The 15,198-nt window shown below is 37.3% G+C and overlaps 2 protein-coding genes across 6 annotated transcripts in view; one reads left to right on the top strand and one right to left on the bottom strand.

The window, feature by feature from the left end:
* slc16a6a (solute carrier family 16 member 6a) overlaps positions 1-6,002 on the top strand; it is an 8,610-nt gene extending 2,608 nt beyond the window's left edge. Inside the window, exons 2-6 of one of the 2 annotated variants that reach the window (XM_079850475.1) lie at positions 664-914; positions 1,030-1,173; positions 2,779-2,907; positions 3,030-3,821; positions 4,038-6,002. In XM_079850475.1, coding sequence (XP_079706601.1) covers positions 677-914; positions 1,030-1,173; positions 2,779-2,907; positions 3,030-3,821; positions 4,038-4,264 — 1,530 coding nt within the window. In that variant the 5' untranslated portion in view covers positions 664-676 and the 3' untranslated portion in view covers positions 4,265-6,002. Of the gene's footprint in view, positions 1-644; positions 915-1,029; positions 1,174-2,778; positions 2,908-3,029; positions 3,822-4,037 lie in introns of those variants that run through there. The other variant, XM_079850476.1, reaches the window with a different exon arrangement.
* On the bottom strand, positions 5,596-15,198 carry amz2 (archaelysin family metallopeptidase 2). 4 transcript variants are annotated; one of them, XR_013819105.1, is made up of 8 exons: positions 15,002-15,198; positions 10,244-10,526; positions 9,981-10,154; positions 9,621-9,749; positions 9,307-9,470; positions 6,527-6,703; positions 6,138-6,358; positions 5,596-6,039 (listed from the first exon to the last, which is right to left on the bottom strand). XR_013819105.1 is itself a non-coding variant. In XM_079850477.1 (7 exons), the coding sequence occupies exons 2-7, from the start codon at positions 10,524-10,526 to the stop codon at positions 6,230-6,232; spliced, it is 1,056 nt and encodes a 351-aa protein (XP_079706603.1). In that variant the 5' UTR covers positions 15,002-15,184; the 3' UTR covers positions 6,059-6,229. The 4 variants fall into 4 exon arrangements, 3 of the variants coding, with proteins under 3 accessions (XP_079706603.1, XP_079706604.1, XP_079706605.1); XM_079850477.1 differs by lacking the exon at positions 5,596-6,039 and having other exon boundaries at positions 6,059-6,358; positions 15,002-15,184; XM_079850478.1 differs by lacking the exons at positions 5,596-6,039; positions 15,002-15,198 and adding an exon at positions 14,765-14,823 and having other exon boundaries at positions 6,060-6,358.

The raw sequence follows: 15,198 nt of genomic DNA, 5'->3' as shown, positions 1-15,198 counted from the left end.
ACAGAGAACTTCAAGGAAGTTAACGCTTGTCAATAGGGAGTGGCCAGACTCTTTGTACAAATGAAATGTATGAGAGTCTGGTAGGACCAGGCTAGTCATTTGGCACCACTTGATAAAAATGTTTCACCTACCACAGGTCGTCAACATAAATTTATATGATCTGTTTTTTTATTTTCAATTCATTTTTGTATCTGATGCATTTTTAAACCCTGTTACCTAAATGTGGATCTACAGTGTCAAACTGATTTGTGCGATTGTGCCATTTTCTACCAATAACGTTTAATAAAAATCTAAATAGACCAAATGTACCAAATTAAAAAATGAATACAATTTAGATGCAACATGGTTACAAGTAACAGGTATGTCTTTAGCATATAGCGCATAGTAGCTTATTATTTGTATACTATAGAATTTTTCAGTATTTAAATTTTTACATTTAGCAGTTGTTTGAAATTTAAATTAAATATGAAAGTTGTTCATAGAATTATCAGCCATGTACATTTAAGTTTTTCCATATATTGCTTGGTTGCATTGTGGACATGTCTCTTTATGAATGATGATAGACGTGTTTAAATACATTTTACTGATGGATGTGAGTGGCTGTAAAAGTTGATAGACTTATAAACTTAATATAGTTTACATTTGTCTTTGTCACATTCACAGGTCATAGGTAAAAATGGCACAGTGGATTTTCCGACTGAAAGGTTGCCTTGGCTCTAAAGTGTACTCAGAGGTCCCAGATGGTGGTTGGGGTTGGATTGTGGCTGTGGCCTTTTTCCTGGTGGAGATGTTCACTTATGGGGTTATCAAAAGTTTTGGGATTTTCCTCAAGGACCTAATGAGTGATTTTGGGGAGAGCAACAGTCGAGTATCATGGATCATTTCAATATGTGTCTTTGTTATGACTTTCACAGGTAAAAACTGTCACTTTTGCTTTAAATTTTAAAACTCCACTTAGCTGCATGTTGACTCTTTATACAGTATGTGTTCATTTCTGTGACTTTGGCATCCATGTCTATGCCCCTTCAGCTCCTTTATCATCAGTGCTGAGTAATCGATTCGGCTTCCAGCCAGTTGTGATGTTTGGTGGATTTCTCATATCTCTGGGCACAATCTCAACTGCATTCACCAGCTCCATCAATCAGATGTACATCAGTATTGGGATTGTGACTGGTAGGTAAAGCCTTGCACTATACATACACTATCGTTCAAAAGTTTAGGGTCAGCATGATTTTAAAAAAATAAATTAATAGGCCTAATTTTATTCACCAAGGATGCATTAGACTGAACAAAAGTAAGAGTAAAAAGTACTGTATACTTTATAACATTGCAAAATTATCTATTTCAAATAAATGCTGTTCTTTTGAACTTTCTATTCATTAAAGAACCATGGGGAAAATGTATCAGGTTTCCACAAAAATATTAAGCAGCACAGCCCGTTTTCAACATTGATAATAAGGAATATTTTATGAGCACCTAATCAACATATTAGAATGATTTCTGAAGAATCATGTGACACTGAAGACTTTTTGCATCAGAAACAGATAGCATGTTCCATAGTTTAGCAATGTTTCTGAGGTTTCTAAGGCTGTTTTTGTAATATATTAAATATGATTTTCGAAAGACAAGTTGTTGTCTAATATAACACCCAGGTCTTTTACTGCGGAGGATGAAGTAACAGTACATCCTTCTAAATGCAAATTGTATTATAAGAGATGTGTATAGGTTTTTGGTCCAATAAGTAATACCTTAGTCTTATCTGAATTTAATAAAAGAAAATGACTGGTCATCCAATATTTAACACACTCTGTCAACTTGGATAACACGGCATAACAGTGGAAACGAGGAATGATCTTAAACCACCTTAATGCATGTCCCTGGTATTCAGATCATTCCTATCAGACCGTTACCATTTTGGTTTTTTGGAAAAAATCGTCATAAGATAAGATAGCATAAGATAACGTCAGTAAATTATGGAGTGCCACAAGGGTCTGTGTTAGGCCCTCCGCTATTTTCAATATAAATGCTGCCACTTGGTAATATTATAGGAAAACATGGAATTAGTTTCCACTGTTATGCCGTGTTATCCAAGTTATTCAACAATAAAAATACAAAAATGAAACACAAATGTGATGTTTATCTAAAGTCATTTTTCCTTATTAGTATGGTTGAACTGGATCATTGAAGGTCAGCAGAAAAGACATTGGTTAATAAAGTGAGATTAAATACATAAAGTATTATTGTGTAATAATTTAACATATTTAATTATTGCAGGCTTGCAAATTATTCTGAGTTTGCATTTCACTATTTTTATTCATTTTGAGGAATACTGACTCTGTTTTTGTGCAAGTGAGATGCGTAAATGCATGCTCACATTTGGTCTAGAACTACAATAATCATCATGTTTACTCTCGATTTCTCTCAACATGAGAGGTGTCTGTAAATATATGGAAAATAAAGTAACTTGCGTTACTTATTTGAAAAAGTAACTCAGATATTTTGTTGTAAATTTAAAAGTAATGCTTTACATTACTAGTTACTTGAAAAAAGTCATTTTAATGCGTTACCCCCAACACTGTTCATATCTGTTAGATGTTTATATTTAATATATTAGTATATAATATTTAAGTACAACTAAACTTGTCCAGAATTGTCTGTAAATAAAGACATTTTACAATAAAAACTAATAATGTGTATGTTTGATTGAAAAGATTGATTTACCAGCTATAAGCAAAAGAAAGCATCTAATGATTTTCAGATGTCTTTTCCTCTCTGTAGGACTGGGTTACTGTTTGACATTTCTGCCAACCGTCACAATCTTGTCCCAGTACTTCAGCAGGCGTCGTTCTGTGGTCACAGCCATGGCCTCCACTGGAGAGTCATTTGCTATATTTGCTTTTGCTCCAGGTGAGGGCAGGCATGCTCAACTGCAAGCTAATACCATCAAACATTATGTGTTATTATGTTAAAACAAGAGTTGTATAATTGTAACACAAAGAGTCGCTCATATTGTTTCCTTGTTTCTGCAGCGTTCACAGCTCTTAAGAACTGGATTGGCTGGAGGTACACAATGGTGGTGATTGGAACGTTGCAGGGCATCGTTATTGTCTGTGGGGCTCTGCTCCGTCCCATAGTCATCAAACCAAAGTCTTCCCCAACAGAAACTGAGCAGAAGATCACATACTCTCTCCCTGAAGAACAAATGCAAGGTTCTGTGAGCTCTGGAGATTCAGGTGTACAGTCAGTTGATGAGCTGGAACGGGACCTCAAATCTGGAAAGGAACAGGGAGAAGCTGAACCACTTCAGATCCTTCCAAAACAACAGGACTTTATGAGTAAAAATAAGCTCTTGGATTTGACTGTGCTAAAAGAAGGTAGTTTTTTGTGTTATTCAGCCTTTGGTCTCTTTGCTACACTGGGCTTTTTTGCCCCACAGCTGTATGTGGTGGAGCTCAGCGCCAGTTTGGGTACCGATAGAGACAAGGCTGCCTATATGCTGTCAACAATGGCCATCGCTGAGATCTTTGGACGTCTCTCTATCGGATGGGTCCTGAACTGGGGGCACATCAGGAAGATATATGTACTTCTCGTATGCGTGTCACTGATGTGCATAGTCCTGGTGTTGTTCACTGTAGTAAATGGCTTCTGGGGACTAACAGTGTGCAGTGTGCTTTATGGCTTCTTACTCGGGAACATTGCATCCACACACATCCCAATGTTGGCCGAGGATGATGTCGTAGGGATCCAGAGAATGCCCTTAGCTGTAGGCGTCTACGTCTGTATTCAGAGCTTTGCAGGACTGGCTGGTCCACCATTAGGAGGTAAGAACAACTGGATTTCTTATTATCAATGTTGAAAACAGTTGTGCAGTTTTTGGGGTTTTTTTCCAACTTTTGATCAATTTAATGCATCCTTACTGAATAAAAGTATTAATTTCTCCCAAAAAAAACTTACTGACCCCAAACTCTTCAACAATAGTGTATATAAAATGCAAACCTACACAAGCAACTTACTGCGTTTGCCCCCAAATATTCTAGGTGTCCTTGTGGATATTACCCAAAGGTACAGTGCTGCATTCTACTCCTGCGCTGCGGGAATGGGACTAGGTGCCATCTTCCTTGGGTTCGTACGTCCAGCTAAGACAGGTCATCTGTGTTCAAGGAAGGATTGTGGACAGAATAAACCCACAGTGGAGCAAGTGTCCAAAGACAAAGACAGGCCAGAGGAATTCCTAGAATTGGATATCCAAGATATTAAGTCTTGAAAAAAAGACATCCTTTGTGAATTTAACTGAACTGATCTATCAGACCTGTTGATAACATAGGAAACATTTTACAACTGAATGTATCTGCAGAACAACTACATTATGATTCATAATAATTGCTTAAGGGGTTAGTTCACCCAAAAATTTAAATTCGGTCATCATTGACAAACAAGTTGATACTTTATTTAACGAATATTTTATTTACTCTACACATGTGCATTGATCAATGTTTGTATGGGAATAAAAGCCTAAATCAAATCTGTTCATCATATAAAATGTTTCTTCAAAAAACTTGGATTAAACAGTTCAATTCATATGAATTTATTTCCTATCCCTTTATGAACTAGTGTCGAAGTTTTGATGGAACGGACATTCAAAATAGAGACAGAAATCTCTCGGGTTTCATTAAAAATATCCTCATTTGAGATTCGAAGATGAACAAAAGTCTTATGGGTTTGAACGACATGAGATGTGAAATGATGATGACTGAATGATGACAGAATTATAATTTCCGGGTGAACTGTCCCTTTAAGATGTGCAATTGTTGTTTATACCTGAGATCATAAATGTAATTATTATAGTACATTATATTAGCAGTAGCTGTCACGATAAGCTATTATTAGACTTGAAAGTAAACACTAGGACTTTTGTTGATCAGAGTCCCAGATACAAAAGAAACTAACATAATCTGTAACAGGAAACCAAATTTTTGTGGTTTTAGCGATTATAGGCAATGGGTGACTACTAGGCACTGATGGGTAAAGCAATGACCAAAGATAATGTTGAATTTAGCAACTTAAAACTCATATAGCCTAATACAAAATCTAAATGTTACAGAAATGGCATGGGGTATTTGATGCTTTATTTTAAAAAGGAACTATATAGTTTTTCTCTAATATTCTTTTATGAATATTTGCAAGAGAGTGATGGATTGCTTTTCAGTACTTCATATTCAGCTCATTTCAGGTCAGCTTTTAACTAGTATACAACAGGACCAGTTCCTGTAACTAAATGTTAAACCCATATGAACAACTTTATAAATGCGAATAGTGTCTGTTTGCTTGTTTCCGAATAAGAATAAGAAAAAAAGTCTTATTTTCTCAGAACTGTGAGATATAAACTCGCAATTGCGAGTTATAAAGTCCAATTCTAAAGAAAAAAAGGCTGACTTTTTTTTCTCACAATTAAAATGTTTTATTCTTTATTTTATTCTTTATATCATGCAATTCTAACTTTATTCCTCACAAATTACGCGTTATATAACGTCAGAATTGTGAGATATAAACTCGCTATTGTGGGGAAAAAAAGTCACAATCAGCTTTTTTATTTTTAATTCTGTGGCGGAAACAGGCTTCCATAGTTTATGGTGGTGTTTAGTCTTTCAATGCTCATGATAGTGTTTTCAACTGTGGATAACACTTATATATCTATTAAATAGAGATACTGTGAATTCAATGCTTTACAGAGCTCAGGTTGATGCAACTGTGAAATGTCCAATGTAATGCAAAGCCAAATTCAAATGTGAAAATGTCTTATATGACCGCTTCATCACTTACCTCTTTAGGTAAAACTGTATTTGTTGTTATCGAACAACTGTCACATGACTTGAATTTTATAACTGGAAAGGAATTATATGCTGTATGTTCAGTGGAATGTGAATGTGCAATGTTCTCTTCTCTTTCTGCACAAAAGACAATCTTTAAATCAGATAAAAAATAAATAAATACATACTTTTTTTAGACTGCTGTCTGAAAATTTTCTGATTTGACCGAGATCTTAAAAGCAAAAACAAAGGAAAGAGAGAAATAAAACTTTATTTTGTTTGATTCATACATACAGACCAAAAGCACTACTTTACATATACATTTCTCACCAAAGCTCTTTTCAAGAATGTGCATATATAGCATGTCTCAACTTGCACTGACATTGCTTGTCGGCAGGTAGCAAAAGATCAAACTTGCTGGTTCATGGTGTTTCACTGTCCAATATTTGTAAGCACTTATAAAACCAGTCTTTATACTCTTGAAAGGCTTGTGTGGGTTTTGAATGTTGTCCATTGCTGTCAGCTCCATCTTCAATCCAGTGCAGTATGGCCTATAGAGTACATACCGGTGTTATATATATTTACATTCTGTAACATAATATGTAACTGTATACTGATGTCACTGTATATTGATTGATTGATACCATGATATATTGATTAGATCAGTGGGCCAGAACACTAGAGTGCATGCAAATTAGTTAAAATAGATTTGGGCTTACCTTGTATCTGTCAGCTATTTTGAATCCAATGGCAGACTGTAGTTTACGTAAACAGATGGGGCACAGGACAAGTGTCCGACGGTCAGACTCCACTAAGTGATTGGAGCCCTGCATGACACAGTTTAGCCACTGGCAGTGCTCCATTCCGAATATATGTCCAATCTCATGAGTCAGGGTCTAAAAGAGATGCACAAATAACAGGTCTGGTTAAAAGAGCTCAAATACAAAGTTTAGTGCACTTACTGACAGCCACACACATTTTCAACCACACAATGACCTAGATCTGTGTTTCTCAACTGGTGGGTTGCGACCTAAAAGTGGGTCGCAAGACCGTTTTGTGTGGGTCGCGGATTGTGTAGTCAAAGAAACAACAATAACAAAAAAAGTATGAAATGTTTTTCAAATGCGAGACTTTTAGTTTGAAAGACGTGAATGAACTCCTGTTGACTCCACTGTCAGATGCAGTTTAAGTAAAGAATGCCTGAGAATGCCTGCTGTCAGATGAGATGTTGTCAGGCTATATGTCAGTGTCATTATTCAACGTTACTTTCATAACTTTTCCTGTCAGACGTTATACTGTGCTCACGGTGCGCGCTCTTCAGTTGCACGCAAATGCCAATATATTCTTAGCAAGCAATAGCCGTCATTACACCGTCTAGGTTAATTATAGAACCGAAATAGTCCGGCTATGAGTAACCCACTTCTAGCCAATTTGAATTTGGCTACATGTCGTTTTTGCCAAATTAACTTGCGAGATGTATGATATACCATCATGTAAGCAAAGTCAACAGTGATTACAAGGTGTTTGATTTAATTTCTTTGACATGTTATTTAATTGATGACAAGTCTATTCTTGGGCTATGGTTAGACATCTATTACATTTTCACAGAAATTTTGCCTTGTTTTAGCCTAGACGTCAGGGCTGTGTTTGGACGGCTATTAGACCTCTTTTAAATGCTAAATTGCTTGCTGGGATCGCTTCACTATTGAGCAAAGGAAATTACGAGCATGCAACGTCCTAGTTACGTTGTCAATTAATAAGTCGAATGAAATGACCAAAACTGTACCAATAAATTACATAATTGGTACATTGTACATTATACCTGCATGCAAATCCATCCCAGCTAAAACACATTCTATTCATCAGGATCAGTGTCCATATGTTTCATTAAAGGTCCCGTTCTATGTGATCCCATGTTTCAAACTTTAGTTAGTGTGTAATGTTGTTGTTAGAGTATAAATAATATCTGTAAAATTGTAAAGCTCAAAGTTCAATGCCAAGCGAGATATTTTATTTAACAGAAGTTGACTACAAAAATCTATAATTATCTATAATCGGATACCGCAAAAGTTTAATTCGAAGTTGTTAGTTTGCTCTGTCCATTTCACCACGGACTGTTTTTCTAACCTGGAATAATATCAAGCAGACTTCTCTCAGCGTTTCATACTGACGAAGGGGGCAATTTCAACTATTCCAGCAAGCGGTAAGTAGTGATTTAATATGGAAGTAGCGATCACTCTTCACATCGTTCGTTTCTCTTAGTAGGATGAAAATAATCTTACTTAAACTGTGATTAATATACAGAAAGCGATCAAAGAACAATCCCTTTCCAATCGCCCAAGCTGTCAATCACACAGCGCGAGTTTATCTGGACACTTGCCAAAACTCGTTATGAAATCAATGATGCTTTTACACTGCACAACGAAGCTCTTACTGTATTTATATACCTCATGTTTGCATTGGTGAAATCATTAGTGAGAGTGCAGAAACTGCGTTGCAATGATAAGATCTTTCACGCGATCAACAGACTGTTATCTGCTTAATGCTCATAACTGCAACCTTTTATGTGATGGTAATAGATCTAAATACTTAAAAAACTTCTCACGATTCGTTAATCCAGATAGCTGTAATAGTAAAAACGTATAATAGCTGTAATAGTAAAAGTTTTCCAGATAGTTCCACATGTAATGCCAGATATTTCATATGCAAGCATGTCAGCCAATCACAGCAGAGGGCGTTTACATTGAAGTCTCACAGCAGACACGCCCCTTCAAACAGAGTGTTCAAACCAGGGAATGAAATCAGGCTAGGAAATATGCCTTTTATTTCTAAATTCTAACAATTTTTGATCTAAAAAACATACTAACATTATAAGGGCACCCCTGGAAACATTATAAAATAATAAAAATAATCCATGGAATGGGACCTTTAACAGTTCATGTTAGTATTGTGTATTTAGATTTACCATGATAACTTTAGCCAAACCTTAAGCCAAAATACCACTTTATTTTCACTTTGTCTTCTGTTCTATATTTTTGATGACTATGGTCGCTCATGCCAACTTACTGCTATTTCATAGACTTACCTTATACTGATGATCAGTGTTAGTGATATTCTTCAATAATATGTATATTAAGTAAAGTGAGACAGTATTGTGTGTGTGTGTGTGTGTGTGTGTGTGTGTGTGTGTGTGTGTGTGTGTGTGTGTGTGTGTGTGTGTCAACCATTTTTGAGATATAAATTTGCTTGGTTAAAATTCTGAAAAATTTGGGTCACAGTCTGATGACCACTGGAAAATGTGGGTCCCATGGCCAAACCAGTTGAAAACCACTGACCCAGATAGTGTCTTTTCATCTATAAAAAATCTTTGTTAAAATATCTGTTCACTGGTTTTGCGTTTAAATATATTAATAAGTATATTCCAAAGCATAAAAAGAATTGATGCACTTTTTTCTGCGTAAGGGTTGGGGAGTTTAGAAGCACAGCCATCTCACTTCACCTTGCAGGAGCGGAGGAGGAGAACGCTGGTGATTGGAGGAGTGTAGTAACTATCAAACACAGAATAGTCTCCTTGCTTTAGCTCTATTTTCTTCTTAAGCCGCCCTGCACAGCTTCTCTCATAAAAATGCTCATCGTATCGGGCGAAGCTGAAGACTCCCATTCCTACAGTAACAAAAACATTCAAACTTAACTGAACTGCTAAAATGACAAAAGGTGTATTAAATCAAAACGCACCCTGGGCTACAATGACAACATTCCTTTCAAGTTACAACAACAAGTTAATAAGACCACTGCAACTGAATCAAAAATCACCTTCAGTTAGAGAAGCCTGGCCAAAAACAAAATTCCATGACTCTTTAGGGTACAAGTCGATCATGGTGATCCCCACAATGCAAAAAGCATCTCTGGGCTTCCTCTTTTTCAAGAAGTTCAACAGCTCTCCTGTAAATAAAAGAAAGCGGTTTAAAAATCAAAGTGAACTGCCATTTGTAACCCATGTGCAATTATCATAATGTATATTTCAGTCAAAACAGATTTTATCCATCAGGAATTGACTGGATTGTGAAAATTAGGTGTTATATACCAGAATGAAGCCCAAACAAATTTAAGTCTGCCACATGTAATTGCCTCACTGGCTATATTCTGGTTGTGTTCTGTTGCAGCAATACTAACCAGCATGAAGCTGAAGGTTATGTGTGTTGTTGTTGACCCGAAATGAACAGGCTGTTGAAGCAACTGTTACTGGTGGTAAAAGCTTGACCACTAGTCCGTAAAAGAACGCCTGACAGTAGTCCTTCATCCATTCAACATACTGCTCTGCCACAACCTCTCCTTCACCAAAAGAGCCTGTGCATTTATCAACATGATCAAATTACAAATGTAAACATGATAATAAATGACACATTTAAGCTGTTTTACATATAAAGTACACTAACCAATAGTTTGAATATAGATGGTTTTATGTCCACGGTCTGGAGAACGGCGGTATGGGTTGATGTAAAAACTCTGAAAGTCTTGAAGATCTTCTGGATGTGCACGAATCCAGTCCGAGTCTGAGTGAATGGTGATGGGGCTGAAAAGTGAATTGCCAGGCAGGAGTCCATCTTCAAGAAACGTCTTCTCTGCTCTGCTGAATTTTTGAAATGTTTTTATTAAATCTTTCCGTGTAGACAGGAGAGCAGTATGCAGTCTCTCAACAGGATGCTTAATAACCTGCATCTGTCCATAGAAATACACACACAAACACAGTCACACTACAGACATCCACGTGCAAGGTGAAATATTAATTAAGCATTAATCAAACTTGCTAAACACCTCCAAAGGATTATGAATTTAATATATATATATATATATATATATATATATATATATATATATATATATACAGTGGGGAGAACAAGTATTTGATACACTGCCGATTTTGCAGGTTTTCCCACTTACAAAACATGTAGAGGTCTGTAATTTTTACTTTTTTAACTGCACCTTTTTGAACTCATTACCTGTATAAAAGACACCTGTCCTCACACTCAATCAAACAGACTCCAACCTCTCCACAATGGCCAAGACCAGAGAGCTGTGTAAGGACATCAGGGATAAAATTGTAGACCTGCACAAGGCTGGGATGGGCTACAGGACAATAGGCAAGCAGCTTGGTGAGAAGGCAACAACTGTTGGCGCAATTATTAGAAAATGGAAGAAGTTCAAGATGACGGTCAATCTCCCTCGGTCTGGGGCACCATGCAAGATCTCACCTCGTGGGGCATCAATGATCATGAGGAAGGTGAGGGATCAGCCCAGAACTACACGGCAGGACCTGGTCAATGACCTGAAGAGAGCTGGGACTAGTCTCAAAGAAAACACTTACATTAGTAAAACACTACGCCAGGGTTCACCAATCTCGGTTCTGGAGGGCCGCTGTCCTGCAGAGTTTAGCTCCAACCAGCTCCAACACACCTGTTTGAAAGTTTCTAGTATGCCTAATGAGACCATGATTAGCTGGTTTAGGTGTGTTTAATTGGGGTTGGAGCTAAACTCTGCAGGACAGCGGCCCTCCAGGACCGAGATTGGTGAACCCTGCACTACGCCGTCATGGATTAAAATCCTGCAGCGCACGCAAGGTCCCCCTGCTCAAGTCAGCGCATGTCCAGGCCCGTCTGAAGTTTGCCAATGACCATCTGGATGATCCAGAGGAGGAATGGGAGAAGGTCATGTGGTCTGATGAGACAAAATTAGAGCTTTTTGGTGTTTGGAGGAAGAAGAAGGATGAGTACAACCCCAAGAACACCATCCCAACCGTGAAGCATGGAGGTGGAAACATCATTCTTTGGGGATGCTTTTCTGCAAATGGGACAGGACGACTGCACCGTATTGAGGGGAGGATGTCGTGAGATCTTGGCCAACAACCTCCTTCCCTCAGTAAGAGCATTGAAGATGGGTCGTGGCTGGGTCTTCCAGCCAGACAACGACCCGAAACACACAGCCAGGGCAACTAAGGAGTGGCTCCGTAAGAAGCATCTCAAGGTCCTGGAGACCTGAACCCAATATAGAAAATCTTTGGAGGGAGCTGAAAGTCCGTATTGCCCAGCGACAGCCCTGAAACCTGAAGGATCTGGTGAAGGTCTGTATGGAGGAGTGGGCCAAAATCCCTGTTGCAGTGTGTGCAAACCTGATAAAGAACTACAGGAAACGTATGATCTCTGTAATTGCAAACAAAGGTTTCTGTACCAAATATTAAGTTCTGCTTTTCTGATGTATCAAATACTTATGTCATGCAATAAAATGCAAATTAATTACTTAAAAATCATATAATGTGATTTTCTGGATTTTTTAGATTCCGGTACTCACAGTTGAAGAGTACCTATGATAACAATTACAGACTTCTACATGCTTTGTAAGTGGGAAAACCTGCAAAATCGTCAGTGTATCAAATACTTGTTCTCTCCACTGTATATATACAACCCGAATTCGGGAGAAGTTGGGACGTTTTTTGAATTTGAATAAAACGAAGACTAAAAGAATTTCAAATCACATGAGCCAATATTAATAGAACATAGATAGCATAGCAAATGTTTAAACAGAAATTTTACATTGTTATCCACTAAATGAGCTAATTTCAAATTTGATGCCTGCCCAGGTCTCAAAAAAGTTGGCATGAGGGCAACAAATGGCTGAAAAAGCAAGATATTTTGAAAAGATTCAGCTGGGAGAACATCTAGAAACTAATTAAGTTAATTGAGATCAGGTCTGTAACATGATTAGCTATAAAAGGGTCTTAGGGAGGTAGAGTCTCTCAGAAGTAAAGATGGGCAGAGGTTCTCCAATCTGTCAAAGACTGTGTAAAAAGATTGTGCAATACTTTAAAAACAGTGTTCCTCAATGTCAAATTGCAAAGGCTTTGCAATCTCACCATCTACAGTGCGTAACATCATCAAAAGATTCAGAGAAACTGGAGAAATCTCTGTGCGTAAGGGACGAGGCCGAAGACCTTTATTGGATGCCCGTGGTCTTCGGGCCCTCAGACGACACTGCGTCACTCATCGGCATGATTGTGTCAATGACATTACTAAATGGACCCAGGAATACTTCCAGAAACCACTGTCGGTAAACACAATCCATCATGCCATCTGCAGATGCCAACTAAAGCTCTATCATGCAAAAAGGAAGCCATATGTGAACATGGCCCAGAAGCCCCGTCGTGTCCTGTGGGCCAAGGCTCATTTAAAATGGACTATTTCAAAGTGGACCATAGTCTATGGATGAGTCAAAATTTGACATTCTTGTTGGAAATCACAGACGCTGTGTCCTCCGGGCTAAAGAGGAGGGAGACCTTCCAGCGTGTTATCAGCGTTCAGTTCAAAAGCCAGCATCTCTGATGGTATGGGGATGCATAAGTGCATACGGTATGGGCAGCTTGCATATTTTGGAAGGCTCTATGAATGCTGAAAGGTGTATTTAAAGGTTTTAGAGCAACATATGCTCCCCTACAGATGACATCTATTTCAGGGACGGCCTTGTGTATTTCAGCAGGACAATGCAAAACCACACAATACAGGTATTACAACAGCATGGCTTCGTCGTAGAAGAGTCCGGGTGCCTGCAGTCCAGATCTTTCACCTATAGAGAACATTTGGCGCTTCATCAAACGACAAATACGTCAAAGACGACCACAAACTCTTCAGCAGCTGGAAACCTATATAAGGCAAGAATGGGACCAAATTCCAACACCAAAACTCCAGTAACTCATAACCCTGATGCCCAGTCGCCTTCAAACGGTTTTGAAAAGTAGAGGAGATGCTACACCATGGTAAACATGCCCCTGTCTCAACTATTTTGAGACCTGTAGCAGGAATCAAATTTGAAATGAGCTCACTTTGTGCATAAAATTGTAAGATTTCTCAGTTTAAACATTTGTTATGTTATCTAAGTTCGAATAACATATTGGCTCATGTGATTTTAAAGTCTTTCAGTTTTCATTTTATTCAAATTTTAAAAACCTCCCAACTTAATATAATATATATAATATACACTGTTCAAAAGTTAGTAAGATTTTTTCAATATTTTTTAAAGTCACCAAGACTGCATTTATCTGATCACAAATAGAGTAAAAACAGTAATATTGTGAAAAACGTATTTTAAATGATTGAATTTTCAGCAGTCATTATTTCAGGCTTAAGTGTTACATGATCCTTCTAATATGCTGATTTGGTGCTCAAGAAACATTTCTTATTATTATCAGTTGTGCTGCTTATGAAAATCGTGATACTTCTTTTTTTTTCAGGATTCTTTGATGAATACAATGTTTTGTAACATTACATCCCCTGGTTTCACAGACAAGGCTTAAACTGGTCCCCAGATTAAAATGCATGTTTGAGCTGTTTTAACTGAAAGCAACTTGCACTGGTATATCTTTAAATATGTCACTACCATTGTTTTGTCTCAAGATGCATATCAGTAATATTTTTTTCTAAGGCACGTTTTATAAAGCTACTTAAATATCCTGGCTTAATCTAAGTAGCCTACTTGCAGAATAAAATGATTAATTTATTTTTAAAAAATCATTTAAATGGTAAAAAATTATGGTAAAATAATAATAAAAATACAGTAATATTTTTTGTTGTTGTTGAAAATAAAACCAAGGAAATGCATTAAGAAAGTAAATAAATTATATGTAATTTATTTAATCATGTTGAATAACTGTTCAAAAATGTGGCTCACCTACTCTCTCTCTCTATAACCTAGTACATACAATAAAAATCAAACATAAAATGCATGTTCCAAGTATACAGGTGTAGTAATGTGTCTTGACTCTTGCCGTATACTGTACTGTCATTTACTGAATTGTGTTCAACGTTTACTGTCTGTCACACTTGCACTGTATAAGCTACACTGGAATGTACTGTATGTATCATATTGCGATAATGTCACGCCATTAATTATTAAAGTTAAGTTGTTTTTACCACGGCGTGTCAGAGGAATGCGACTTCGCAGTCTCTCTCTCTCTCTCTCTCTCTCTCTCTCTCTCTCTCTCTCTCTCTCTCTCTCTCTCACACACACACACACACACACACACACGACTGAATGACAACACAGTTCGACTTGATTTGACATTCGTTGAGATTATTACATAAAATAAATTGATTAGCTATAACAGATCAAACGCACGTGTCAACACATATTAATAAAGCTAAAGCTACCTTTAAATCCAGAATGAACGTCGAAGACCGGATGTTTCAGGTAAAACTAAACAATGATGAACGAAACAGCAATAGAAACGGAAACCATAAACGGCAAACCTAGTCGCAGCTGTCGCAGCCTACGCAAGCTTGTTCAGATCAGAACAAAATTCGAGTTTTACATTGGCTGCCATTGTGTTTTTCAAATGTAAAGTCCC

Source organism: Squalius cephalus (assembly GCF_949319135.1).
Source record: "Squalius cephalus genome assembly, chromosome: 19".
NCBI lineage: Eukaryota > Metazoa > Chordata > Actinopteri > Cypriniformes > Leuciscidae > Squalius > Squalius cephalus.
Note: the sequence above shows the minus strand (reverse complement) of the source record. Positions and strands in the feature narration are given on the sequence as shown.

What these genes read in the sequence shown, in the direction of transcription:
- amz2 (XM_079850477.1), bottom strand. Translation starts at nt 10,526, where the DNA reads ATGCAGGTTATTAAGCATCCTGTTGAGAGACTGCATACTGCTCTCCTG. An exon ending in CATCTATATTCAAACTATTG is followed by an intron (nt 10,155 to 10,243) that starts GTTAGTGTACTT and finishes ATAAATGCACAG; the next exon opens with GCTCTTTTGGTGAAGGAGAG. An exon ending in TAACCTTCAGCTTCATGCTG is followed by an intron (nt 9,750 to 9,980) that starts GTTAGTATTGCT and finishes TTTTATTTACAG; the next exon opens with GAGAGCTGTTGAACTTCTTG.